This window comes from Pocillopora damicornis, chromosome 5, assembly GCF_964200805.1.
Source record: "Pocillopora damicornis chromosome 5, jaPocDami1.2, whole genome shotgun sequence".
NCBI lineage: Eukaryota > Metazoa > Cnidaria > Anthozoa > Scleractinia > Pocilloporidae > Pocillopora > Pocillopora damicornis.
In genome coordinates, this window is record NC_142674.1 from 22,811,322 (window position 1) to 22,838,898 (window position 27,577).

At 38.6% G+C, this 27,577-nt stretch overlaps 4 protein-coding genes and 1 pseudogene across 5 annotated transcripts; all 5 read right to left on the bottom strand.

Moving 5' to 3' along the window:
* Positions 1 to 858: 858 nt before the first annotated feature.
* Positions 859 to 3,473, bottom strand: LOC113685942 (uncharacterized). Its single transcript, XM_027203531.2, has 3 exons — positions 3,237 to 3,473; positions 2,514 to 2,659; positions 859 to 2,078 (listed from the first exon to the last, which is right to left on the bottom strand). Exons 1-3 carry the CDS (start codon positions 3,308 to 3,310, stop codon positions 1,435 to 1,437), a joined length of 864 nt encoding a protein of 287 aa, XP_027059332.2. The 5' UTR covers positions 3,311 to 3,473; the 3' UTR covers positions 859 to 1,434.
* A 968-nt stretch (positions 3,474 to 4,441) lies between these two features.
* On the bottom strand, positions 4,442 to 6,995 carry LOC113685957 (uncharacterized; annotated as a pseudogene). Its single transcript, XR_016186572.1, has 2 exons — positions 6,025 to 6,995; positions 4,442 to 5,139 (listed from the first exon to the last, which is right to left on the bottom strand). The product of XR_016186572.1 is annotated as an uncharacterized LOC113685957 (transcript).
* A 1,291-nt stretch (positions 6,996 to 8,286) lies between these two features.
* LOC113685949 (uncharacterized) lies at positions 8,287 to 10,613 on the bottom strand. Its single transcript, XM_027203541.2, has 3 exons — positions 10,114 to 10,613; positions 9,680 to 9,722; positions 8,287 to 9,084 (listed from the first exon to the last, which is right to left on the bottom strand). Exons 1-3 carry the CDS (start codon positions 10,489 to 10,491, stop codon positions 8,408 to 8,410), a joined length of 1,098 nt encoding a protein of 365 aa, XP_027059342.2. The 5' UTR covers positions 10,492 to 10,613; the 3' UTR covers positions 8,287 to 8,407.
* A 1,272-nt stretch (positions 10,614 to 11,885) lies between these two features.
* On the bottom strand, positions 11,886 to 15,135 carry LOC113685963 (uncharacterized). Its single transcript, XM_027203553.2, has 4 exons — positions 15,031 to 15,135; positions 13,886 to 13,984; positions 13,202 to 13,323; positions 11,886 to 12,262 (listed from the first exon to the last, which is right to left on the bottom strand). The coding sequence occupies exons 1-4, from the start codon at positions 15,101 to 15,103 to the stop codon at positions 12,227 to 12,229; spliced, it is 330 nt and encodes a 109-aa protein (XP_027059354.2). The 5' UTR covers positions 15,104 to 15,135; the 3' UTR covers positions 11,886 to 12,226.
* A 1,622-nt stretch (positions 15,136 to 16,757) lies between these two features.
* Positions 16,758 to 27,569, bottom strand: LOC113685951 (dnaJ homolog subfamily C member 2). Its single transcript, XM_089206339.1, has 18 exons — positions 27,490 to 27,569; positions 26,183 to 26,370; positions 25,793 to 25,868; positions 24,942 to 25,191; positions 24,264 to 24,344; positions 24,031 to 24,096; positions 22,733 to 22,824; positions 22,098 to 22,219; positions 21,488 to 21,556; positions 21,128 to 21,208; positions 20,585 to 20,673; positions 20,421 to 20,493; positions 20,111 to 20,274; positions 19,246 to 19,346; positions 18,812 to 18,925; positions 18,089 to 18,147; positions 17,766 to 17,876; positions 16,758 to 16,981 (listed from the first exon to the last, which is right to left on the bottom strand). The coding sequence occupies exons 1-18, from the start codon at positions 27,545 to 27,547 to the stop codon at positions 16,922 to 16,924; spliced, it is 1,854 nt and encodes a 617-aa protein (XP_089062465.1). The 5' UTR covers positions 27,548 to 27,569; the 3' UTR covers positions 16,758 to 16,921.
* Between the last annotated feature and the right edge of the window lie 8 nt (positions 27,570 to 27,577).

Consider the following 27,577-nt stretch of genomic DNA (forward strand, 5'->3'; position numbering starts at 1 on the left):
AACTCACCTGCATCTCAAACAACTTCCCAAACCATGCCATTTTCTGAAACATCACTATTTTCTTTTTTCATCCTTCCAAATCAAACTCCCGTGACAGATTTCATTCTCCATTCTCTTGATAAAGCTCTCAAAAGTTCGATAGAAAGATGAAACAGTTTCGCGAGTATTTGTCCGTGCGGAAAGTTTGCAAACTCGAGCAAGACTCGGGAAATCCCGGCATGCTCGCTTTGAGCTTATCGGTCATAATGCGTCGATCAATTCGGAGATTCAACGACCCCCTCCTCTTCCACGTATTTGAAATTATGAAGATTGTTCGTTCTAATTCCAGCTCCACAAGACAAATTTGTGCTCAAATGCCCTACTCAAACACTGGATTTGATGGTACATTCTTTTTTAAATGAAGTATCAGCGACCACGACTTTCTATTCATTGTCCATGTTTTAAAATCTAGACCTTGCATATGTTTACTTCTGAGCCATTCCCTCGCTAATTTTAACTGTCCTTTCAACGCCTCCATATTGAAAGATAAAACAATTGTATTCCTCTGGAAGGACGACACTTCTGGTTTAAATTCCCCACCCCAGCCAGGCAAGGCTCAAATTTGCCACCCCTTGGGTATAGACGACAGTCAAATATCCGCAGGTTGCACTGGGCGATGTTACTGCATCATCCTTCACGAAACATGGGCTGCCTACTGATCGAATTCTGGTTAAAATTGATCAGCAATTGTATGCTCAATTAAAATGAATGCGAAACATCTCATTATATGGGTAAGAAAAGCGCAAACCCTGAAGCCTGGAGGCCTTCAGAAACTAAAAAGAGAGAACGTAAAAAAGGAAAATAAAATTACACATCGACTTCCTCAAAACAACCATGTTTAATTGGACATTTTACAGCATGTCATACATAAAACACAAGTTTCTAGATTCGGGAATCCGCTACAAACCAACGACAAAATTGTTTGTAGGTTTCGCCCTTTTGCGACTGCGCCTCCGCCACCTTTGTGAGTTTAAGTTTAACACGCGACTTGAAACTATTCATTCAAGAACAAACCAAACTAAAATCGCTCCTTTAGGAGCCAAAAATTATTTCAAATCACTGACCAAGATTCTTATTTCGGTATTACTTAATTCAATACTCATTTTTTGTGTCTTTGAACTCAGCGTTTCACAGTGACTTAAGGTGTTGTAACAGAATAGGAAAGATAGTTTAAGCCCGGTAAAGATATAAAGAAAAATGTTTCTTGTCTTGTCACGAGCGTGGGACAAAGGAAAACAATTCTTAGTCCCCCATTGCCTATGGGGATTCAGAATTTTTTCTTTGTTCCACGCTCGAGACAAGACGAAAAAATAATATTTCTCTCTAAAAGTATTCTTCTTAAAGCGAGGAGATTGCATTACTTGAATTGATTTAAAAATTTTTTTGGAGTTCAGTTTACCGAATAAAAATGTTTCCGTGTGGGTTCGGCACACCTTTCAAATTTTTTTCTTGATTATTTCCGCATGGGTCATGCGTTGGCCAATCTACGCCTGTGTTACCATCGAAGTAATAATAAAGACCACTGCTGGTAAGATACATTCCATTATTATCCAACTGTACTGATTTCGGCACTACACTGGGACATTGATCAGAAACCTGTCTAACCAGTTTACAAGCGATTGACCCCTGCTTCTGCTGCACTATGCTACCAGAACCTTCCTTGCATGCGATCCAGTTGTTGATGTTGCTCTTGATCAGGAATTCCTTACCAATGCTGCGCCACAAAGAAAAGTCCATGGCCTCATAATGGGTCTCGCTGAGTGGAACGGTTGTGGACACTCGAACGTTAGCAGAACTAGCTGACCAAGATGGACGCGGGGTAACAGCGTTTCCTGAACTCCTGAAACTTGAGTAATCAGTGAAGGTGTAACTGTAAACTAGAGTCCAACCTCCTCCATCCGTTTGTTGGTCGCAGTAAGCTTGGAAGGCGTTACCGTGGGAGCCACCATCCGGGTCGATCCAATAGACACCTGAATCGGCTGAAGGAACTTTCTGTTTCAGGTCCTTACAGTTCAACATTGCGAATTCCTTGGACAATCCTATTGAGACAATTTGCACAACAAAAATTCATTGACCGCATCCTCCTGGCTAAAAACCAATGAGGCCTCATTAGGGAGGTGGGGGGGGGGGGGGGGAGGAGTCTGAGTATCCCGTGTCCTGTTAATTTTTGGGCTATAAATCCCGTATCCCGTTAATTCCTTTGGTTTGTATTCCTGATTCCGGGTTTAAAATCCCGGAATCCCTATTTTAAATATCCACTATCCCGGTAATTTTTTTCTTCAAGTATCCCGTTTATTCTTTTACTCAAATATTCTGTATCCCCATGACCTCTAATAGGGCCTCACGAGTACACGCGATTCGAGGGACGAAAATGTTTCTGATTGCTTTAACTGACAACACAACATGATACATGAACTCGACCAAACGTGACTCATCGAAATATACTCAAATCAAAGCAAGGTTTGTTTGCTTACCTAAATTGCTCGGTTCAGCCAGTTGATATTTTCCTTCGGTCAGACGTTTGATAACCTCGCCTATGCAAAGAATTGAAGTTTTGTGAAGATAAAGTGTTCCATTTGAGTCCATTTCAAGCACTTTGAACCTTGGTGCATCCTGCCCGCTAAGAGATGAAGGAATATCAACAGTTTAACGAGATCGTATGATTCGCGTTTATCAAATATAATCTGATCGGAAGTGTAGGTATTTTAATTGAGAGGTCAGTTACCCACCCTCTCTTAGGTGTTGATATAACAATGTGACCGTGGGCGAATAGCTTTGGCATCTGATTGGTTTGGAGGGTGGTGTAACTTTTCTTGACCAATTACAGGGCGTAGTAAAGCAAAACCATTGATATTCCGGATGTTACACAAGAACTGATGGAAAATTGCCTTGTTTTTATTTTCAGTCGCTCAATCATCCCATGTAAATCACGGGATACATACCAAATATATCTTGACAAGTTGCGACATTCGAAAGCTAGAGAGGAAAAATACAACTCGAAATGAACGGCATTAAAGAAAATATATGTAGTTTGTTATGACCAGGAAACAAAGTTGAAACTATCATTTATATATATAAAAATTACTGAGCTTTTTAGATCGAAACTCTTAATGTAAGCGCGAAAGTTCGGAACGTTCCGTCAAGACGGATTATTATAAAGTGCATTTTATTCAAGAAAAACAAAACTTCTCTCTTACCTTGATGTTGAAAGAGTCCAGCCACAAGTTATGAAGAAGAGCAAAGCAACATTAATAATTACATGGTTAAGCATTGTCGAGCTTGGAAACCGAACGCAGATGGTAACACTCGTAAAATTAAGTTGTTGCGGATGGACTGTCTGGAGACTGCACAAGTTGAAGTTGTACTCGTGATGTAGGGTCTAGCTGAATTGAATTAAAAATTAATCAATTCCGGTCCATCTTGCTCGCTCGGGTAGCCAATCAGAACACAGGATCCGCTTCATATTGCACATGGGCACTGGCAGCCATATGGTAAATATTGCTATTGATTTGTTTGTGCATTGTGCGACGACAACAAAAGTAGGAATCGAAGTGCATACTCTAGAATCCGTAGATTCGTTGAAAACAACTACTGAGTAAGCACGTTGAGTAACCACTTGGGTGTACAGGACATAATAAAGGAATAACCAGACATCGAGAAATACAATCATCGCACCACACTAGAATTCATGTTTACTTTGTGTCGAGTTCATTTTGTAAAAAAATACGCCTGAGGCAAAACACCTTGCACTTCACGCACCTTTAACCCTTTACGCCCTAACATCAGTATGCATATTCTCTGCACTGTTCTTTATACATTTCCTATGGAGCTGACAAGGAGATTTTGTTTACCAATCAAAAGCTTTTATCATTGGTGATCATTTCCTTCATTGTCATGACCTTAACGTGTGATTCAGGAGTGATATTTTAAGGAGAGATTTGATGCTAGTCAGGGGTTTAAAGGATTAATAAATACATTCCACGTTTCTGTGCGTCTTTTCAGTAACATAACGTCAGATGACGTCAAAATATCGTACGAACAATAAAGTGGCACACGTGATTTCACTGATGTTCTAAAGTTTGACGTCTACTGTGATCTATGACCGAAAAATTTGTTTTATATGGTACCAAAGATCTTAAGATTTTGGCGATACCTGGCCCCGAAGATATGGAATGCATTACCGGAAGCATTAAAACATGAGATTGACCTAAGTAGCTTTAAAAGACGCTTGTAAAAAGGAAAAAAGAAAATGACGTCATACAGTTACATTGATCTGTAAATAGTTTTATTATAATTATTATTGAACTGTTCATATTTTTATTTTATTTTATTTTATTCACAGATTTTTACATCGTAGACTGAGATTAAATTTTGTATCTTATCATAATTATCATAATTATCATAATTATCATAATTATCATAATTATAAAACCACTATAAACATCTAGGTCAAGTTTAACGAATGAAAATATTTCTATGTGGGTTTGCCACACCTTTCAATTGATTTGCTTGATTATTTCCACATGGGTCATGTGTTGGTCAACCCCCACTCCTGTTACCTTCAAAATAGTAATAATGATGACGGCTTAAAAGAGTTTTTTCAGCACTACTTGACTTAACCCTGTTCGGCACTACACCAGAACACTGTCCAGAGGGTTGTTTGACCAGCTTGCAACTTACAGTCCCGTCCCTCTGTTGCACCAAGCTACCAGAACCTTCCTTACATGCGATCCAGTTGTTGATGTTGCTCTTGATCAGGAATTCCTTGCCAATGCTGCGCAACAAAGAAAAGTCCATGGCCTCATAATGGGTCTTGCTGAGTGGAACTGTTGTGGATACTCGAACGTTAGCGTTGCTTGTTGTCCAGGATGGACGCGGAGTGACAGCGTTAGATGCCTTCTGGAAATTCGAATAATCTGTAAAAGCGTAACTCCAAACTAGTGTCCAGCCTCCCCCTTCAGTCTGCTGGTCGCAGTAAAACCTGGAACGCGTTACCATGGGAACCACCATCAGGGTCTATCCAATAGACGCCTGAATCGGCTGAGGGAACTTTCTGTTTCAGAGTTTTACAGGTCAACACCGCGAAATCTTTGGACAATCCTTTAAAGACAATTTGCAAAACGGAAATACACTAAACGCATCTTTAGCCCTTTCGACGTTTGCATCGCTCAATCCAAAGCTTAAAACATCCCCCCAAGCAACCTACGGGCATTGGACCGTCATCCGTGCCCGGGGGATAGGGAACTTGAACCTTCCATAGTGGGAGTGGGGGGGGGGGGGGAATTAAAACCGGAAGTGTTAAGTCTTTGCAGTGGAATACAAGAAGGTCTAAATGAAGTTAATCGTTGACCGTTAAACGGACAAAATATTTAACTGTTAGGCGTAAAAATTGAAAAATTTTAATCGATAGTTGTTAAAAATGTTAATCTTAAAAAAAATTTCTGGTGAAAACAATGGAAAGACGTTCACCGTTAGCCGTAAATTGGCGAACATTTAATCGTCAGTCGTAAAAGCCATCACCCCTTTGAGACCCACATACAAGTGTTTTATCTTTAAATATGGAGTTGGTTAATGATAGAGAGCTTCACCTTCGTGAGCAATTGGCTCGGAAATAAGGTTCCACAAGGTTTAAGTTTTAAAGCATGCATACGGTCGCTGATTTTTTCCTTAACAACTGAAAAAACTGACCATCACATCCGGCACTTAAGTAGGGCAGTTGAACTCAATATTTGCCCCGTGAGGAGATAATTTGTACAAACCAATCTTCAAACGTTCAAATTCCCAGGAGTTGCCCGGGGAGGGGGGTGATGTTGAAGCTTCGAATTGATTAACTCATACGAATTAGTGAACTAAAAGGGAAAAACTGTATTTGATTAATTATATTATTTTTTTATTTAATCGATAACTCAACATGATATATAATTACCTCATTACTCAGCTCCTAAATTTGAAACTCAAATCAAAACAAGGTTTGTAATTTGTTACCTAAATTGTTCGGCTCAGCAAGTTGATATTTCCCTTCAGTAAGACGTTTGGCAATCTCTCTCGTGCACAGAAATGAAGTTTTTTGGAGATAAAGTGTTCCATTTGTGTCCATCTCAAGCACTTTGAACCTTGGTAGGTCCTGCCCGCTAAGAAATAAAGAAGGAAAAAACCATCTCTCTACGTGACGAAGTATTATCCTCGTGTTGAGGAAAATTGATTATCACAAGTGCAACATAGACAATTGAAAAAAAAAAAGATGTAGCTCTTAAAAAAACAATTGAGGCTTCTACAGAGCCTATATGCCTCCAAGTTAAATTGTTGGTGATGCTACAAGTTTAGTCAGCGAAGCCAAACGTTTTGTGAGGACAAATTTGAGTGATCCATTGACTTCCTTAATATCGTTCCTCCGTCAGTAAAGTGATTTCGTTACAAATAATACGAAGGCCGAGTTAATTAACAGTATAACATAAGCGCATTGTCTTAGCTTGCTGTTCGGAAAGTCATGGATGACATGGCAGCTAAGGTGAAAATCATGTGCAGGATGCCAGATTTCATTCTGGAATTTTCAATTCACTAGGCGGCGTCTCTATAGACTAATGACGTTTGGCGTTCGAAGCTGTACAACTTGTGCAAGGAACCTGCACTGCACTCGAGCTCTTGATTTATGCGAGTTTCCGATAGCGTGCAGAGCTTTTAAGCTTTTTATTAAAATTCAGAGATTAAGATGTAGATCGAGTTTGAAGCTGAAGCAATTCTAGATCAACGCTGAAAAGCCCTTTTCCGCACATAATATTGGAACTCTTTCAAGTAGAGTGCTGCTGTTTTAATTGGAAAAATTAAATACCCTTTTCGTCAATTTTCATGATCTGCAGCATTATATTGGGTAATATTTCATGTTTGGTATATTCAAAGATTTCAAGTGCTTTTCACCGTGAATTATTAGCGATTCAAACCATCTCAACAATACTAGCACGGTGGCTTACAGGGGAAGAGGGAATTCTAAATTTAATCTTCCGTACGAGCTCAGAAGGGAAAACCCTTTGAGAAAAACAGGAACTTTAGGGAATACGAACAACTGCCTGTTTAAACAAAAGAAAATTCTTTCGTAGAAAAGGTTGTGGTTATTCATCGTGGTGAATAACAATAAAAGGTAAGTTTTTCGTTTGTCTCACGATGTAGTCACGTGTGATGTAAATCGCGATCTACATCACACGTGACTACATCGTGAGACAAACGAAAAAACCTAGCTTTTAAGAAAATGCTTATTATCAAATTTCGTCCTCGCAGTTGTGAAAAAATTTTTGGATAAACACTAAGGTGAATTCTTGTACAATACACGACGAATGACGTAAATTCTTCCTCTCTGGTAAGTGTAAAAGTGTGGCTGCCCTTCCCCTGATAGTTTGCAAGCTAATTTCCTAAACTGCGCCAGCGTCATTGATTTAGCGCTTTCAGGAAGAAACAGAATTTCCTGATTTCTTATTTGCTGAAAAAACTAATTAGTAACGGGAAAGTTAATAGAAACAACATTCTGCCAGGAACTGGAATGATCGCGGCTCAGCTGGGAACAGTCTTATCTTTAGTGACCAACACAGAATTTCTCCCTACAATATCAATACAATATCAAGCAGACAAGCGATGAGAAAAAAGAAAAGAATCAATTTGGGGATTATAAGTTGATCCAATACCAAATTCTCCAAACTAACATCACAAGAACTGTATGGTAGACAGTAAGGAGAATTACCAATGAGATCTTGGGAGTAAAAAGGCTCAGGGAGGAAAAAACTTTCAACATCAATCTCGGTGGGTCGCCTAACAATAGTGATTGCTAGTATCGCTGATTTAGTTCTACAAGCTGAGTTGTACTCAATTCTGACGGCATCAGTGCATGGCGATGCACAGAAAAAGGTCTAATGAGAATATCAGAATATTTCCTAGTTTTAGGAAAAACTCATCCAATTCTTGGTACTTCAGTCTCTTCTTAGTCAATTTGATTTGGGCCTCAGAATGTTTCGAAAGATTTTCAGCTGACGGCGCGAAACCCGTTCAGAAATGTAGTTTCCTATGAAAGGACCCTCTGAGAGATCGTATAAAGCTAATAATCGAAACTATTAAAAATGATTACTTTCTGTCGACTGTTTTAATTAAATTCTTTTTTTTTCATGTGCTGTAATTTCATCAAAAAGCAAAACCCCCTCTGATTGGTTGTCAATTTTCTATCTGAGTCTCTCCTCAGTTAACGACGACTGATCCCCCTCTCCATTTCCCCCGAAAACATGTGATCCCCCCCGTATTCATCCAAACCCCAATAACTAAGGATCGGACCATTACACCTGAGTTTATTATGTCAGGTGAGGAAGGTCTTGTAAAACTGTGGAATTTATCAGGTACGAATATAAATGTTCCCGTGTGGATTAAGGACACTTTTTACATGATTGTCACGCTCTTTTCCACAAGGGTCATGGACAGGCCAGGCACTTTTGTGGCTGGAGTCAAAGCGGTAGTAGATGTGTGAGTAAGGGTTCTTATTGGAGCAAAGCGTCACCCCTTTCGCTATGTCAAATCGCAGAAATGAAGGCGGCAACGCGTCATTACACGTGTTAGTCACGTGCTTGACAATCCGACAGTTGACATCGCCTTCCTGCCAATCAACCAAGCTGCCGTTTCCCGGATGACACACTAGCCAGTTGTTTATGTTGCTCTTGATAAGAAATTGTCTGCCGAGTTGTTTCCAGAGTGAAAAGCTCATGGCGTTGTAATCTATTTCATTCATTGGGGCTGTTGTTGATATCCCATCGAAACCGTGTACTGGCCAATTTGGCCTTGGAGTTACGGCGTTTGAAACGCTTGTAAAATCATCGTAGTTAGTAAATGTATAACTCCAAACTAGAGTCCAGCCTCCTCCATCAGTCTCCATGTCGCAGTAAACCTGAAATGCCTTTGACTGGGAACCACCAACCGGATCTACCCAATAAACACCCGAGGGCGGGGGAAGAGATCGTGCACTAGTTTGGTCAAAGAGGTACTCACAAGAGCGGACAGCGGAGGATTTTGTTCTCCCTGCAAAAAATGAAAGAAAAATTGTCGTGGTTCTGCGCAGCGGTATCCTATGTTTGTCATGAATCTTTTGAAATAAACCGAGTTCACCCCTGGAGCACAAAATACAGTGCTCAAAAGTAAGACATGCGTAGGAGGACAATTTTGATTGGCCATGCGCCAAATTCCCGTGCAGAATTTCCAAGGAAAAAACGTGCAAACGTTCTTGTAAATCTGTTAATTAAAGGTAACAAAAGTAGGGAAAAGGAAAACTCGAGACTTTTCTTACATAGACTTTATTTAACCACGGGTTTCCTGCCGATTTATCCTTTTTTTCCAGTTTTATCAAGAAAGTAAACTATGGTTTTCAAAAAACTGAGATTTAGACACCAACTCTTTCGTCCTCTCAAATTTAATCTTTCATCGCCCCACCCTTCCCTCTCACCCTTAACGCCAACACTCACACCCTCCCATCCCTCACTCCCATTACTCCCCCTCCCACTCCTAACCCCTCGGTCTTTACCCCTCACCCCTCAGTTACACGCTCTCGCTAAGACTCCCTACGACTCTCTTTTGTTTTTGAGCAGCGTGGATGGAAACGAGAAACTCACCGACTTACCTCTTTTAATGCGAGGTCTTGATCTCTTTGTTATTAGGATGATCTGGAAAAAAAAAAACAAAAAAAAATATAAAAACGTTGACGAGTTGACTACGAAGCGAGTGTAGAGATGGTGTGGGGGTGGGTGGGGATTATGGGAAGTTTTAGAGTTTTGTTTTCACCTAACTACGAAAACTTTTGTTTTTGGTGATAATTCGAGGGCGTACTCTTGAAAAATTATTTATTAGGAAAAGCTTTTGTTTTTGGTCTCCACTATTCACCCCTGAAATATGAGCTTTTCCCAAGAAATTGTGGATGGTTCGATCATAGAACACTCAATTAAAAGACTGAAATAACATGACTTATTGCCAAAACCACAACACACTAGCTAACTGATGAAAACTTTTGTAGTAGCGAGGAACACTTCACTTCATTCTCCTACATAACGGACATACCTTTTCTAAATAAAAAGAACCTTTTTGATGAAGCAGCGCGCCGGAAAGACTTTCCTTGTTTTCAGCCGAAAGTAAACACCTTTTTGTGTTTACCAGGAAATTTGCACTTCTACAACCGAGCTGAATAGCACACCTTTGTGAACACGACAGTGGAGAAGCTGTCTTGCCTTCCCAAATCGTGTTTTCTACGGGACGAAAATAATTTTCTCTTATCTTGAAGAGGGCGCTGTTCGTTGCTGCTACAGTCGTTGTTATGACTAAGAAGAAAAAGAGGGATATCGTCTCTCGGGTCTGTAGAAAAAAATTAACAATAAAAATAATGGTTTTATGAAATGTGGGCAAAATTAGACGGTTTCCATATCCCGAAAAAGAACTCATCAGTTCGCAGCTGTCGGCAGAACCTCGAATTACAACCTTCGAAAGTTTCCAAATTTTCGTAAAAATTTTGTGATTTCAATTTTATGTAGCAGGCATATTTTCTTGCATAAGGATATCGTCATCCTAAACGAAGAATGAAATAGGTGTTTGTCTCTGTAATAACGCAAATTTTACATTATATTCTAGATCAGAATCTTTTTTAATAGCATGAATGGTTACATTATATTTGTGAGAACAACTTTTTGAAACCTTCAAATTTCTCGCACTATGTAGCAACCCGAAAGAAGCAATGCATCGAGATTCAAGTTGTCAGCGAAAAATTCTGCTAAGTCAAAGAGCAGCAAAGTCATTATTACACAGAACATTACTTATAAGAAGTAATTGAATAGAACGGAGGTTTTGAATATCTACCATACCATCTTAGTTTAAACTTGAGTTCTGTACTTATGTTCTGGATTCCATTCGATTGCGAACCCTGTGTTAAGCCCGCTAGATTTCTGACGTCTGTGCGCAGTAGTCCTTCTCAATAAATTTTGTGTACACAACTTGTTCATCCATAACTTAACACCTCCATACTAAATTGAACTTTTGGATTCCGAAAACGTTTGCGCGTTTGTTAGAGTGTTCATGCTATCATAGGTTTTTATTGTTGTTTGTTTTAGTAAACTATAAGCTACGCAATGGTTAAAAATGATTTCGAGAGAGATTTTAAAGCCTTTTCTGTTCGTCTTTAACCAATAAATGAAACCAATCTTCGAACCAACTAATAAAAAGTGCTGCCATTTTGATAAGGAACGAAAAAGCTGTTTTGTGCACGTGCTGATAAAATAAATTAATTGCAAGCTCAGAGGATGGGAAAACGACTAGTGTTTCACGTTAAACCCGTTCATCTTGTCCCTAAATTTACAGCGACATCAGAATTTTCAAAACGGCATCATCTCTATTAATTCAAGCACCTCTCGTGATGTTAGCGCGCCGGTAACTTGAAAGGGAAGGCTCGAATCCTTCAATAATGAATTGTTTTCATTGTGTACAGCTGTTTAAAGTAAGACTGTTGCGCGCGAGCACATGCATCAACACCGCCCGGATGGCATTATGGATCCAAAACAACATCTGGAATGGTCGGCTGGTGTAATCCGGTTGATTTTCAGGGGACGTCAATTATTGGCTGTCAAGAGAATATCAACTGTAGATATTTTCTTGTGGCTGTATAAACAGGTGACTGACAAATGTAAAACAAGTTAGCCCCTGCAGTGCTTCAGCTTCACACGCACTATAAATGAATTGCCATTTGGCTGGATAAGGTTTCCGATGATCTCATTTATTTCCGCTTCGAAGGTAACGATGAAATATGTGCGAGACAGACAATAAAAAACCAAGAAAAACAATCCGGCTGATACCCATGGAAACGTTTTTATTCAATCTAATACATTAGGCACAACGTTTTGAGTAAAAAAGAAAAGAAATAAAAAGCCAGACGAGAGACGGGTTTTTTAAAATACACTTCGAAAACACGATGGGGACTGAGCATGAGTTGTAAATAGGAGCGCGTGACTGGGTTAGTCTCTGAACGAAAGATGTACATTATACCTACATTATAGTCGACGGAAAGATGCAGAGGGTGAAGTTGTTGAACATCTAGGGAATTTTATCTAATGAGATTCAGAGGACATTTTCTTTACGACTGATAAAATTAATAGACGTGATTGATGTCATCGTCTCTTCATTTTAACCACTATGCATCAGGTAGCTGGCTGGCGCTGGTAGCTTCCTGTTGATCGAAGTTTATCATCGTGTTAAAAAAAAAATTCGTCGATTGGTACATTCCCTTTTAATTAGTGGCTGGATCAATATCAATATCTGGGTAACTACCCACCTACCCCTCCCCTAACTCAACAACAGTCAATTGATAACAAGTTAGGGTTAATGTCGGGTTAGGGGAGGGGTAGGTGGGCAGTTGCCCAGATACTGATATTGATCCTAGTGTCTCTCCTCATATCACCACCCTCCCCCTCCCTCTCCTTCTCCAAAGACTCCCTGAAAAAAAAGTGCCACCCATTTTAACCTCAATTTCAAATGAACGCCATGGGTGATCAGTGAAGGGTGTGGAGTGAATATGACCAAAATGGGGACCCTTCTTTTCCATACTGAGCACCTGATATAAAATGTTGCAAACGCAATAACCATTAGCGGCAGAAATTTGTGGAGGGAACTTGAAGCATAAGCCTGCTTCAAGCGTTTAGCTAGTAAAAGGGAGCAAAATGCTTCGTTCACCATGCGACTCGAACCAAACCTCACTCGTCTTTTTCACTCCCCCGCTTCTATCGCTTCGTTTATTATTGCGCTCGTTTTACCGACCGAACGCTGAGCACAGGTTATCGAAGTATTTCCCTCCCACCAAGGTTTGCGCCTTCTTGCACACGTGGAGTATTTTCTAGCCACTTATCCGGTCAAATAATTTCCCTCAGATCTTAGAAGTAGATGACGGGTGGACAAAGGTTTTTATTTTTCGCACGGATTCATGAATGGGCATAGCTAGCTTAACGATAGCCCCATATTGATTGCCTGGACTGAAGCAACAGGAGAAGCAGTACGGAGAAAGTAATAAAGCATTTGTGCCAGGGAAGGGGGAAGAAGACGAAAACGACTTCCTAAAACCAAAATTAAGGGAGGGTACTCTAGGGGATAAATTCAGTAATAAAACTGTTACCTGAGCACAGGAGAGCACATTACATGTCTCGCTACAGACGTGGGCCACTTCAATGTCTCCGCAGTTTCCTTTCTCGAGTTCGTCTTTACAAGTTACACTGTTCTGAGCATCATAACACTCATCTAAAAAGAAAAAAATTCTATAGACGAGTTGTATCTCAAACTAACCTAATTTCTTTTTAGAGACCAGTCTTACTCATTGCCTAAGGAGGGGAGAGGGGGTGGGTTTTGGAGGATTTAAATGTGTCACGATGAAATTTACCTGTTCCCTCCCCCCAGGGCCCTGTAATATCTTATGAACCCCCCTTCCTCATTGGCAATTGATTGACAGTCAATTCTCCATTACCCCCCCTACCCTTAATACCCTGTTGGCGATGACTGATCTCCCCTCTGTTCCCCCCTAAAACCATGTCATCCCCCCCAAAATAATTATCATTCACCCCCACCCCCTCCCCCCGGGGTTGCGGTTAACAATTAAAGGTTCCTTTGTTGCTCTGATAAAGTTTCCACAATTACTTAGATTTTCTTTTCCAGCAATTGTGATTTCTATCCTTTCAGCCATTTTTTTTCTGATTTTAACATGCATAATCCATAGCCAGCTGTCAAAGGTGTATTCTGCCTTAAAAGCGAAATTTCAACGTCAAGTAAAAATCATTGATTGTGAAGTATTATATTTTGAACTAACCACAACGATCACAAGTCTTCCGACATGATCCACTCCACGGAAGTTCAGTACAGTTGCCAGCTTCCAAGCATAACATCTCATCCTGAAGGTCTTGACATTCTAAAAAATGGAAGGCAAATAATGAGTTGTCTGAAGTGTTTGATGTCTCCTTGCCCCAATCCCCGTGGGCGAGTAGAAAGCTTTGAATCAAGACTGAGTTTTAGCTTGCGATGTATTCCATCAAAAAGCTACAACCGTGGAAAAATTGTGTCGAGAAACCCCGTAAACAGAACATCCAATTTTGAACTAACGACCTTCCTGACGGATATTGATCCTGTCACTATGCAATCTTCTTTTATTCATTCAACTTTGCACCGAAGTGGAGTCGGGCAAAATCCACGAGAAACTTAACTTTTGTTCACAAAATTCTAACCAAAACGCGTGTAAGAATCTACAGCTAATCAAAGACAAATACAGATAATGATAATCTACCAAATGTCAGAATAAGCTTTTCAGATCCACTAAATATAGTGGTGTGGAAGGAGTGAGAAGCAGACCCAAATAATCATAAGCCTCGATTTCATGTTTTCGTTCCAGCTTTCCTCAATCGAGTTCGTATATTTCGAAAGTGGGTTAGTGCTATTTACAAACGCTCGATAATTTCATATATTTCCAGTTAATAACTCTTTTATTTGCGGGCATATCTGATCTGTTATCGGAAAGGTGCCAAAAAATTAAATCCAGTGTTTTTGAAACAGCAATCAAACCTCGCGGCAAAGATTGAAAAAAACAAAACAAGAAAAAAAATTCAGTAAAGATCATTTGTGGTCGTCAAGGCCAATTTGTCGGCAACCGATTTTGGCCTAGAATTGTGTCATCCTGAAGGCCTTTCTATATGAAAGCAATAAATTGCTGTTATAACCATAACTCAGCGCTATTAGATGCGTAATGTCAACTTTAATCCTCACGATGCAATTGTCAGGGCGAAGTGTATTCCACTACAATGAGGGAAATCTGAATTCCTGGATCTCCAAGACTAAAATAGAGCAAAACACGTTCAAAACATAAAAGTATGACTCAAAAGATACCCCATTTCATTTTTATCTTTTTCAGTACATTCGCTTACAGCAAGATCCTTAATTACATGCCAGTAATTTTCCACCTACCTAAACTGCTCTCGATAAGTAAAGCTCCTTCCATCAGTAAAAGACACACAAAAATCAGATTAGCGATTCCCATCGTGATGAATCAGTCTTGCTTCGGTTACAAAGGAGACTTTCAACTCAACTTCTCCGTACCAGATCAACTTTAAAATGATCGTAAAACATTCACAAAGAAGATTTTATCTTATTTGGAATGTATAAGTTAATATCTCTACTTGGTTACGTGCGTCATTTTGAGTGACAACTTTCAAAATACTGGCGACTGGATTAGTAAACAAAATAAAAGTCGACCTTATTGTGCCGGAACTGAATAATGAAAATTCATTGGGCATTAATTGGGATTGGGAAATGACAATATTCAGCCGACAGGAGAAACTTTGAATAAGATTTACAATTATAGTTTAAACCGTTTCGAATTTAAGTTTAATTTTCAGAGAGTGAACAGAAAAGAAGGCAAAAGAGCTATGCGTAAATCAGCACCGTGTAATCACAGCAAAACAGACATAGATTTCCAAATATGTAAAAGAGATATTAAAAGAGTTTAAATAAAATCCTTTTACAATGATAGATTAAAAATATGGCCAGCTGAGGTGTTAATGAGAAAAATTAATGACCTGCTTACGAGTTAAATTTCATGTTTCCGATGAGTTAAACTCCTTCGATTAAATTTTTTCTCGTTGCTCACGAAAAAGTAAATATATCATGAAAATTCGATCAAAACATATCTCCTAGGCAGTGAATGATATTGTAAGTTATTTCATATATAACAAATGCTGTCATAGTCCAAATGACAGTACAAATTATGACCATACTGCCCGTGAAATATGAATTTCAATGATCTTTTCAACCGTTTACACCCTAACATCAGTATGCATATTCTCCATACTGTTCTCTATATATTTTTTCAGGTACTGACAAAGAGAAGAGCTGCTTTAGTTGGTGATCATTTTCTTTTATTCTTGTGACATTTAATGTGTGATTCAATGGTGATATTGTAAAGAGAAATTAAATGCCAATCACTCCAGACACTTCGATTCCCACATCACGTGTGGTAAAGTGATTTTCATTCTAATCTCTGCAAGTGTGGACTAAATCTCTAAGTGAATCCAATCTAACGGAACATCTGTAGAATTTTGACAACTTTAACAGCTTTTTTCCTAGAGTTTTCAAATTGGAATTACGAGTTTTTTAAAGATTATTTCAGCCTCTGCTAGGAGTAGAAAGGTTGTTAAACTAACAAATGTACATCCTTACATCAAGAGAGACTGAAAAAATTCAAATTACTCAAACCATTTCAAACCACAGGACTCCTACAAAGATTACAAAGGCGTGTTGGAAATGCAAAGCTGGAAGCTTCACCCCTTTCAACAGGAAGGAATACATCATCATGTATCGGGGGGGGGGGGGGTGGGGATGGTCCGAATATTTTGGTTCTATAACGATAAAATTTACCTGATCCCCCAATAAGGCTCTGTAATAATCTTATGATACCCGCTTTGTTGGCAGTTAATCGGCAATCAATTTTCTATAGCCCCCCTGTTTAAACTATTTTACCGAAGACTGATTCCCCCCTCGTTTTACCTGAAAACCATGTGATCCCCCACAAATCCTTCCCTCCCCCCCCCCCCCTCCCCCGATAAATAATGAAATAATGACTGGTCCATAATTGTTTCAAACCAGTGCGAAGCTAAAAATTTCATTCCATACGTAAACCAAACTCACACGTTAACTGAGAAAATCAATTGCTTTATTTACAAAAGGATATAAATGGAAAAGAGAGACCAGTTTCCATATGTCAAAGCAGTTTTATGACTGTGGAGCCAAGAGAAGTTCAGCAGTTTCTTAATATACAGTAAGAACTAATTATTTGGCAGCTTGATTCTAATAGTTGGTGTTAGGCGGCTTTTCCTTTGCTTTGAGCTGCTTTCTTGGCTTTTACCATCTCAACCAGGTCCTACAAGTTAGCAAAAGACAAACCAACAATTATATACAAACATATAATCACTCTTTGATTAGACGAGCAGTTCTTCCTTTCGGCGAAGTCAGCGGTGCGAGTCGAAAAAAAAAACACATGGGTCTAGTGCGCCGCGTAGAAATCTGAGAACGAGGTGCACTCCCAGAGTTGCGCGCGTTTTATTTTCGCTAGTTTTTTTGACTCCCGCGACGGACTTCCCCGAAAATTAGGGACGTCTCGTAGTCTACTCTCTAATGTACTAAACAGCATGTCCAGAGAAGCATTAATAGGTCCTGATTGCATAAAAAGTAGAATACAAGGGTGAAGTGTAATAAAAAGTTAGCTTAAACGACAATTGTGTTCCAACTGCACTGAGCAGTTAAATTAGAGACCATAAAACAAGAATTAATTTCATAGACCGAAAGATAAAGTCAAAGAGGATACTGGATTGTTCGAGCACAGCTTCAAGAACAGCCAATTGATTTGATTCTATGTGATTGGCTAACAAAATTGGCACTACTTTTAAACCAATCAGATGAAAAACACGAAGAGCCTTAACCAATCGCTACTTGACCACACGCGCTGAATTCCCGCGCTTTGTGTCGGTCACGTTTGACCTCACGCGACGAATTCCCGCGCTTTGCTTGGTGTTACTTGCCCTGTTGTGATTCGCCGATTGCATTACTTTGTTCAAAGAACTTATATCGAACCCTACATGATTGATTCGAAAGAACGAACGACTGTAAACATGCGAATAGACAAATTTATTTTTCATAAGCCAGACCTTGTATCTTTTCATGCATTCCTTTTTCGTTCGTCCAGGGACCGCTTCAGCGATTCTTTCCCATCTTTCTGGTGTGCTAGTGGGGTATGTACGCAGAGCATTCTCCAAAAGCTGGAAAATAGATTTGCAAAACAAAAATGTTACTATAATTAACAAGGATTCGATTATTAACTGGGAAATTTTTCACTGAGCGTCAAAAGATCAAAACCATAAAAATTTCAGGACAAAAATTTAGCTTCAAATCTAACTGGAAACAGCAATAAGCATTCTTTGAACTACAAGGGGCTGAAAATTATTGTTTTCGTTCTTTTAAAAAATCTTACTCGTTGCTCCTCCGAGGTCCATGCAGACGTTTGCTGAGCAGCGTCACCAGATTGGCTTGCTTAAACATCAGAATGAAAAAAATCATGAACATGAGTGTCATTGTAACATTTGAGAGTGAAAGCAAAAACAAACTAATTAACAACAGCTCACTGGAACAAAAGAATATATCAAAAAGAGCCAACGAGAACTTAAAGATGAGGAAAAGGCCTGCCTAAAGCGCTGGAAAACGCGCCTGCCTAAAGCGCGAGAAAACGCAGCTGCCTAAAGCGTGGAAAAAAGCGAATGACCAGGTCGAATCTGATTAGTTGATAAAGAGAAAATCAGAAAACAGGATTGTTTTGGTGTGATGATGACAGTTGGAATCCGTAGTTTCAAAACAAAAGGTGAGTGACCTACAAAGACCAAGCGTTAAATGACTGACACATATTGATCAAGCTTTATCCTTTAACTGCGTGACCTAGTATGATACTATGCTTTCATGGCGTGACCTGCGTGACCAAGTATGAAACATTGCTTCCATAACGTGACCTAAAGTAACATAGCTTCTTTAAACTGCGCGAGTGAGGCTAATAACTCGTAATTATCTGGCGTGACAAACATGTCTCAATTTTATTGTGTAACTATATTTGTGTAACATCAACAATCAGATGCATAAGCTAGCAATTCGTAATTGAAGTCGTTAAAAGGGAAATCGGTAATTATTTTAAAGATCAACCACTAACCATCGTATCTCACTGTTAGATTAGGCTCCGCCGATGCAGAAGCTTTTCCATGATGGTGATCTTTGTCAAATTTCGCGAATGCGTTTCGATTCACTTCCTGTTTCAGTGTTGGGTCTGTTGGAAAACATTTCCTGGGTTAGAGGGAGTCAGTTCCTGAAGAAACTGTGGTGTTGCGTCACTGGGGATATTGCAAGCTAATTTGGTTTCATCAACTGAGTTTACAATGTTAAATGGAAGAGTTTCAAAGGCTGACGCTCGTTGTCTGAGCGGAAAGCGAGGGCTAACGAACAGCTAAAGATCAAAACATCACCTCTCTAGAGTCTTGACGAGGCCAATTTAGATCATAAACTCAGTTGATAAAAACCAAATTTCCTGCGTTAGAACTGTTTTACCTCAAAAGAAATGAATAACTGAATAAATTGAGTGCTACAAACCTAGCTTCTGTAAGTTCTTCACTTTTTTGATCACGTGTTTGGAATCTCGTAGGGTTCCAGTTTTAGCGTGCATGTTGACATAATCTGCGATCACTTTCCACCTGATAGCGAACAAAAAGAAGAACAAACAGTCAAAAAAGTCAGATTCCCTCTGACTATTTTAAATGCAACGCATAAATTTTAAGCATTCACGACTTAATTGCTTACATGAAACTTTGCGTTCAATGAAATTCGAAAAAAATATTCGTATCCTGGCTGTAGGAATTTTGAGCGTTGTAAAACAAAACAAAAGTAATCACAAGAGCCAATCAAAGGAAAGGAAATACTTTTGGGCGCCAATGAGAACTCAAAATAAAAATTAAACTTCCTAAAGCGCGGGAAAACGCGGGCGACCAAGTCGTGATTGGTGTCAATTTTGCATCTGATTGGTTGACAGAGTGGCGCGAGTATTCTGCACCAATCACAGAGCGAGTTAAAGCAAGACCAACGCAGTCTCCGATTACTTTCGACACTCAATTAAAAATTAATCTTTATAAAATAATTCAAATAGTACGCGCGCTCTGATTGGCCATAAAACCATTTTACATGAGCGTATGTAAACACGATTTTCGTTCCTCTTTCATTAGTTATTTTATAAAAGAAATGTAAAATGGTTTCCGCGTTTACATAGCCTGATGTAAACACTTAGGGGGTTGGGAGAACACTCGATAAGCTGGAAACCACTCCGCCTCGCGTCGTGGTTTCCTACGCTTATCTCGTGTTCTCCCAACCTCCCGCGTGCTTACATCAGGCTATGTAAACACGGAAACCATTTTACATTTCTTCAATCAATATCTACGTTACGTTTAGACTATTCACATAATACCTTGAGGCGGTTCCCGCTGGAAACAGATTGACAGCTTTAATAAGAAGCTGAGTTTGATCCTCTGTCCAATCGTCGCTGGCCATTTCATCGTTTTCTTTGTTCTTTGAGCTCTGTTTTGTTTCCGCATTAGCTTCTTGTCTCATTTTTTCTCTCATTTGTTCCATCTGAGAAGACATTCAATAAAAGATAAATGGCAACGGGTGAAAGCAAATTAGGACGTGAACCAACACAAAGTAGACCTCTGTAGTAAACTCTTTAGTCTGCTTCTGATGCAAAAATAAAATAAAAGCCATAGAGTACGTTATCATACCTCTTTCTCGTATACTTCTTTCACTTCGTCCTTTGACTGAGCCTTTTCGATGCCTTCTCTAAAGGACTGTAAGCTATAAAAGCGAAAAGCTGAAAGTTATAAAAGGTTTAACGTCACGAACAGACACAAAAATCGTCATTGACAACTTCCGTCTAATGTGTCACCTTTCCAGTGAAATAACTTCAAGTAGTCTGTCCATAACTTCCATTTCACGGATTCTCGACTCTTCGTCTTGAACAAAATAATCATAATTCTAGGAACAGAGAGAATAAAAAAATTATTTATTTATTTATTTGCGATATCTAGACAGGCTGGCCCAGTTCAGCTTTAAAGCTGGTTTAAATAGGGACCTGACTTGTCAAGGTACAGGGTTGGCTTGTTCCCTTCTCTTTGCGAGAAGTGCGAGTGGATTCTTTGACGTCCCTTGCTGAGTAGTTCAGAAAAGATGCAGGAAAAGTGGCCGACAGTTGATCGTCCTTATCCGAAAATACTAGAATGTCTAACCATGTATGAATGTCATGGCAAAGGCAGCACATTCTCCTTAGTCATTTTAAGACCACGAGTGTTGGTCCGGTCTGGGGCCTGGATCTGACCTTCTGCAGGGGCAGTCCGGCGCTTTGCAAGTGAGCTAACACGTTTTTTAAAATTCAAACAGACATCGTAACAACCTGGAAGCGAAACTGAAAAACTTTCGAGTGAAGCCCTACCTTTATTACAGCTCGTATCGTTTTTCTTTCCTTCTTCATTAAATTCTTCATTTTTGTTTTCTCTACTTTGGCTGCCTGCGCCTGAGATAGAATGAAAGGCAAAATAAGAGAAACATCAGATCGTTCAATCTTTTAGAACTTGAAAAGGAGAATGGGAACTAGTGTATCGCTTGCCCCATGCCCCCATTCACCAGACCTTGGCAATAAACTTTTTAGTGTTGTCCTTCCCAGGGTCTCTCTTGTTGCACTTCCAAGAGATGAATAGTAATCCTGGAAACTAAACTATTTAACATGAACATTTCCATCATATTATCCGTTTTGTTAGGGAGCTAGAAAGAGAAATAGGAATTTTTTTCCTACCTTTTCTCTTGCTTCTTGCTCTTCTTTTTCTCTCAATTTCCTTTCATTTTCTAGGACTTCAAGTCTTTGCTGATGAGCCAAAGAATTAGTTACTGCACGTCAGCGGTGAGCAAAGCATGTTTTTAAAGTTCACATGAAATAAATATGAAAAATCGGACGCATGTAGTGCAGGGTAATATAAAAGGAATGATCAAAAAACGGCAAATTACCAACAGCCCTGCAAGACAACGTTAACAACTAAATACAAAGGACATTGCCTTGAGTCACGAGTTTAACTAGCGCTTTTTGACAGAGTCTCACAAAACTAGAACCAAAGTAATCTTAACAGCCAATCAAAATAAAGCAAACATCAAAGGGAACCAATGAGAACTTCACTACAAGGAGCAAGTTGCCCGAAGCGCGGGAAAACGCAGGTGACCAAATCGCGTTTAGTTTTCAGTTGTGCATTTGATTGGTTGAGAGGGTGGCACGAGATTTCTGGACCAATCACAGAGCGAAGTAAAACGAAACTGAAGCAATACAAGAGTATTTTCTAAACTCAATTGAAAATTACTGTTAAAGAACCAAAAGGTGCTAATACAGAGAAGAAAGAAGTAAAACTTTCACTGACTCGTTCTTTCTCTTCAGCAGCCGCCCGGGCCGCCTCTTCTTTCGCTCTCTTTTCGGCAAGTTTCTTTTCTTTTTCTTCGTCTTTGAATTTCTTTATTCTAAAATCGCAAGCGTAAGTGTTATCTGCAACAAAGGGAATACGCATGCGTTAAAAATAGCACAAAATGAGATCTATTTGACAATGAGCTGTTCTTCTCTGATAACAACAGTGAATGTGACTGCGTTCTTCATTTTCTTTATTTGAATGTTGTGCTTGAAAACTAATCAAGCTTTTGTAGAAAACTAAACATTTTATTGTTGAATTTTAGACCTTGAAAAAAGTATTGAGTTTCTACGTTAAGTTCTAATAAGCCTTAAAAACTGCATTTTGTTGAAAGCTTTACTTAAAGTATTAGATGTACATAAAAATGTACTTGCCGCGCCTTAATTTCGCAAATTTCTCATCCAGCTTGATCGTTTTTACACTATTTCCTCAAATCATTCCAAATGTAAATGAGCTTCACATCGCTTCACATACTTTAAACAAATTTTGCATTAAAATGACAACCGTGACTAAGATAATTAAATAAATTATCATAATTTATGACATAAATTAAACTATGATGAATAATTAAGGTTACCATAGTGAGCATTTACCTACTAAAGTCCTTATTCGAGCAACTTCTTCTTTTTTCCTCTTTTGTCTCATAACTTTGTTTTGTTTTTCAATCCAGCGCCTCTCGTCACGACTGTAAACAAACATTAACACAACTTTAGATAATTGCAGATCATTAGTTCGTCAAATCCTCCTTAGGTATTACTTAGGAGCTATGTTCTTGGAGTCGTTCATTTTACGTCACAAATCGCTTTCGAGGCCGTTAGCGCATGCGTGAGTCCAATTTTCACAAAATGGCTTCAAGATCTACAGTAGTTGAAAAGCATGTAAAGACACTCTTTCAAAGGGATGATTTTTTTACACTCTTCAAATGCTTTTCATACGCTTTTGCGAGGCACATTTCGAGTGTATATGAAATTTTCATGTAAAATGACTATGGAAACTGTCCAAAACTGTGCCAACATTTTACCATGGCTGGCCCTTACGTAAACCAAGATAAAAATTTAGTTGAATTTGTTATTAATCCCTACATGCATTGTAAGTCTTCTACAATTGGTCCTACAACACACTCATTAATTCTTAAAGGTGACTTACAACTATACTCTCCCTTTCTTTTCACCCCTGATCAAACATTTACCCTTTACACCTTAACATCAGTATCTATATTCTCCACACTGTTCTCTATGCATTTACTAAGGTGCTGACAAGGAGAATTTGTCTAACAATCAAGAGTTTCTTTAGTTGGTGATCATTTCCTTTATTCTCATGACATTAATGTATGACTCAATGGTAATATTGTGAGGAGAATTTAGATGCTGGTCATTCAGGGGTTAGAGGGTTAAGGTCATTGCAAATTCCTTAATTATGCCTAACGAAATGTATAGAGAAAACTACGGAGAATTTGCATGCTGATGTTCAGGTGTAAAAGGTTGATGTAACAGAGCCAATTAACCCATCAAAAAGGGAAAGATCTTTAAAGATTTTAGATATATGAAAATTCATATATTTGCACTGCGGTGGAGAGATGAAATTAAGAGATCCTCGCAGCTAAGAACACTACTGAAACGAGTAGTTGTAAATAGGACCTGAAAAAAATTGGGGCCCATACGGGATTTGAACCCATGACCTCTGCGATACCCGTGCAGCGCTCTACCAACTGAGCTAACAAGCCAACTGGGAGCTGGTCAATGAATTGGGTCCAAATAAACATCCAAGTGAATGAAGAAAGATCTTTGTTTATTCCATATTCTCAAAACTACTCTCAAAAGAAATGCACGGAAAGAAATCATATGCGTATTGGCTAAAATTTGTTTTTAAATCATATAAATATAAAACTTACTTCTCCCCCTTTTCCTTCTCCTCTTCATCTAGATAAGAATATTCTCTCCATGAATCAAAATTATACCTGGTAGATAAACATGAAAATAAATTTTTCTGTCAATGGATCATAGATAAGGGAGAACCTATCAAAAACTGCTTCTGCTCAATCCATGGTTTTCTGTAGTTAGGTTTTTATGTAGTCACCTTCTTTTTAAATTTCATACTAGGACTATAACACAAGTAAAATCTTACCAAAAGCTATAAAAATTATCGACTTCTTCAAACGTTGAATTTACATTTCCTAATGGTGGGACAGGTTGAACTTTGGACCATCTGCAACAAAAAATCAGAGAACAATAGACTCAATCATACAATGGAAGGTGAAGAGTAATTGTTGATCAACAGCTGACACTTCAAGCATACAGCATCACTCAAAAGTGATTTGACAGTTTGGACTCAAAACTCAATCCTTGATCCTTGAAACTCAAGGATTGAGAATCTAGGCTGGAGATGAAAGAACTTTCCAAAGATCTCTATCTGTAGTTTCAAGGAAACGATTTTATACTCGTACCTAAAATAAAAGCAAAGAACAAAGTGCTTGACATGCAACTTTATGACACAGAAACCTCTGTTCAAATATTTTAATTTCACAAAGGACACAAGCTCAAATCCAGCCACTCTCTAGCTTTTCTGATTCTAAAAAAAATGCAATCACAAGATTGTTCACATCTAAAACTTGTAGTTCAAGAAGCCCTCTGTGAGAGCATATATGCCTGAAGATGCACTTAAATTTGTGCCTGAAGAAACCTTACAGTTTACTTAATCTAGAGCTGGAAGAAAATTTTATTCCTGTGTATGTAAATTAAAAGCTGAACTGAATGCAACTTCAGTGGGCAAGAGAAGAAAATACAACTATGCTAAGAATTTTACCTGGCATTTCTCTCAAACACTGGGCCAAAAACTTCAAAAAAATTACTTCTTGAGTTGGCATTTACTGAAGGGATGGTATCATCAAACATTGGATCCACACTATCATAAGCTCGCCGCTTCTCTTTGCTGCTTAGGACATCATTTGCAGCAGTGATGCATGCAAACAGATCCTCATCAGAAAAGTTCTTCTTAGAAGGTTCTTCCTTTTTGGTCTTCTTGTCTGGATGATGTTTAAGCACCATCTTCCTGACTAACAAGCAGAATTCAACATAGGAAGAAGGTACAGCATAGTTAAGTTCCTGATCTAAACTCTTTGAAGTCCCCTCTTTTAGATCTCATCATTAATTCTCCTAGATTCCTTGTTACTGTGGGTGTGTACAGTAATAGAATGCAGAAGACATCAAAACAGGGTAAAAACATCTGCAACTCTTAGCAGCACCTCATATCCCAATGTTTGTTCTTACCACATTTTGACATCATCTGCAATGAGTTACTTAACCCTTTCACTCCCAAGATCTAATTAGTAATTCTCCTTACTATCTGCCATACAGTTCTTATGACATTAGTTCAGAGAATTTGGTATTGGATCAATTAATAATCCCATGATTGATATTCTTCTCTATTCTCATCACCTGCCTGCTTGATATTGTATTGATATTGTAAGGAGAAATTCTGTCTTGGTCACTTGTGGGAGTGAAAGGGTTAAAAGTTGCGCCCTATTATGCAGTTTACAGCACTATGGGTTCCAAAATTAACTTTCTTCAAAACGCAAACATTTAGTTCCCGTTTCTATGCATTAGTTATAATGTGACAACAGTAGATACACTTTTTTGCTTCAAAGTGATACTTACATGCCTTCTTGATGTCTGCAGCAGTAGCCTTATGTCTGAGTTTGCCAAGTCCTAAAACCTTGTAATGATCCTGGTGCTAAGACAAGTGAAGTGTAACTGCTGTAAGTACAATGTAATTAATTGTGCACTCTAAAATGCGTGCCAATAGCTAAAAGATACAGTTCCTGTAATAAATGAAGGCAGACAAGGCTCTTACAAGACTAGGGGTTGAGTATATCACATGATTATAGAAACTGACAAAAAGATTTACAAGTTACATATAAGACTTATTTATCAATACAAAACCTCAACTTTAACATCCTTGAAAATAATCAAAGAAGCGCAAAGACTTCTAAACATATTCATGTAGAAACAATCTTATTTTAATGGAAGACTTTTTTGAACTTTTACCTTACAGTCTGTAGGATCTAAGGTGAGGAGAAAATTATGATCTTCTTCATCTGAAGAAAAATCTGCCTCAGAGCCAGCACTTGAACTAGCACTGGAGCTACTGTGATGCGAAGACAAGCCATGCTGACGGCGGCGAATATTTGCTTCATACCATCGACCAACAGGCTCAAATCGAAGAGAGATTGGTACTGCATATGGAAAACAAAAAATACTACGGTGACCACTTTACTCAAATTCTGTGCCCCTTCCTTGCTAACTCTTAAACTCCCATGAGTGACCACGACAGAATTTCTCCTTACAGTATAAATAAATACAACATAAAGCTGACAAGTGTTGAAAAAAAAGAAAATATCAATTATGGGATTATTAGTTGATCCAATATCAAATTCTCCACTCTAAAATCACAAGAATTGTATGACTGACAATCTGGAGAATTATTTATAAGGTCTTGGGGGTGAAAGGGCTGATTAATCAAAATTCTGTTAACATATTTCTACAATTTCCCATCTTTGATTCATTAGAGCACAGATACAAGGCTGATGTTCTACAAAACTTGCTCCAATTTCTCTGTCAGATATGGTACAAAGTTCTGAGTTGGATGTTTACCAATTAAGTAAATGAGAAACTTGGAAAAATAACTTTATAAATTAACCCTTTAATTCCCAAAAGTGATTAACAAGTAACTTCTTCTTATAGTAACATCCATATAGAATGTACATTATCCAGCAAACAGGTGATGAGAAAACTAAAACTTATCAAGTGATAATCTTGATCTAACAACATATTCTTCTTTCTAATTTTCAAGAAATTGTGTAGCAGCTAACGGGGAGAATTAACTATCAGACCTTGGGAGTTTTAGGGTGAAAGAATAAATAACTGAGTTGTTCACGAGTGAGAAAAGCAATCAAGGTCCTTTTGAATTGAATTATTCCCAAACAGGGACACAAAACTCAGATACTTGAACGTTTCAAGGCGAGTTTTTAATTTTTCCCTATTTCACCTTCCGGATCATGAAGCCGAAAGACTCATGCATATTCACAGAGCATTCTAACATGCGTACGAATGTGTTATTTCCTATATCTGAATTTTTCTTCTTAAATTAAGTAAGATTAAATATGTAATCAAGCTCATCACTTCTTGAGCCTAGCATTATAATTCTGGGATCAAAATCGCGCAAAATTTTTTAACGTGTTCCTCATCTGAAATATGCCGTTAACCCACAGATGAACACGAGTATTCACTTTCGTGTGTAAATGCTCGATCATGCGAATCCATGTATACAGTGATATGAACGTTCAAGCACCAACCTGATAAACGGCAAAGTGTTAAACCCTTTTCACCCTCCTTGGCCGGCGGAAGGGCCATTATTTCGATAGAAAGTTCTACTAAGATAAC

Bases quoted from the DNA above. Each gene is read 5' to 3' on its own strand.
- LOC113685963 (XM_027203553.2), bottom strand. From the start codon at position 15,103: ATGGGAATCGCTAATCTGATTTTTGTGTGTCTTTTACTGATGGAAGGA. The intron at 13,985-15,030 runs GTAGGTGGAAAA...TCCATTTTTTAG, and splicing joins ACTTATCGAGAGCAGTTTAG to AATGTCAAGACCTTCAGGAT. The intron at 13,324-13,885 runs GTTAGTTCAAAA...TTTTCTTTTTAG, and splicing joins GAAGACTTGTGATCGTTGTG to ATGAGTGTTATGATGCTCAG.
- LOC113685951 (XM_089206339.1), bottom strand. From the start codon at position 27,547: ATGGCCCTTCCGCCGGCCAAGGAGGGTGAAAAGGGTTTAACACTTTGC. The intron at 26,371-27,489 runs GTTGGTGCTTGA...TTCCATATGCAG, and splicing joins AACACTTTGCCGTTTATCAG to TACCAATCTCTCTTCGATTT. The intron at 24,345-24,941 runs GTAAAATTCTTA...TTTTTGTTGCAG, and splicing joins GTGTTTGAGAGAAATGCCAG to ATGGTCCAAAGTTCAACCTG.
- LOC113685942 (XM_027203531.2), bottom strand. From the start codon at position 3,310: ATGCTTAACCATGTAATTATTAATGTTGCTTTGCTCTTCTTCATAACT. The intron at 2,660-3,236 runs GTAAGAGAGAAG...TTCATCTCTTAG, and splicing joins TGGACTCTTTCAACATCAAG to CGGGCAGGATGCACCAAGGT. The intron at 2,079-2,513 runs GTAAGCAAACAA...TTGTCTCAATAG, and splicing joins GGCTGAACCGAGCAATTTAG to GATTGTCCAAGGAATTCGCA.
- LOC113685949 (XM_027203541.2), bottom strand. From the start codon at position 10,491: ATGAGTTCTTTTTCGGGATATGGAAACCGTCTAATTTTGCCCACATTT. The intron at 9,723-10,113 runs GTATGTCCGTTA...TTTTTTTTCCAG, and splicing joins GTTCTTTTTATTTAGAAAAG to ATCATCCTAATAACAAAGAG. The intron at 9,085-9,679 runs GTAAGTCGGTGA...CATTTTTTGCAG, and splicing joins AAGACCTCGCATTAAAAGAG to GGAGAACAAAATCCTCCGCT.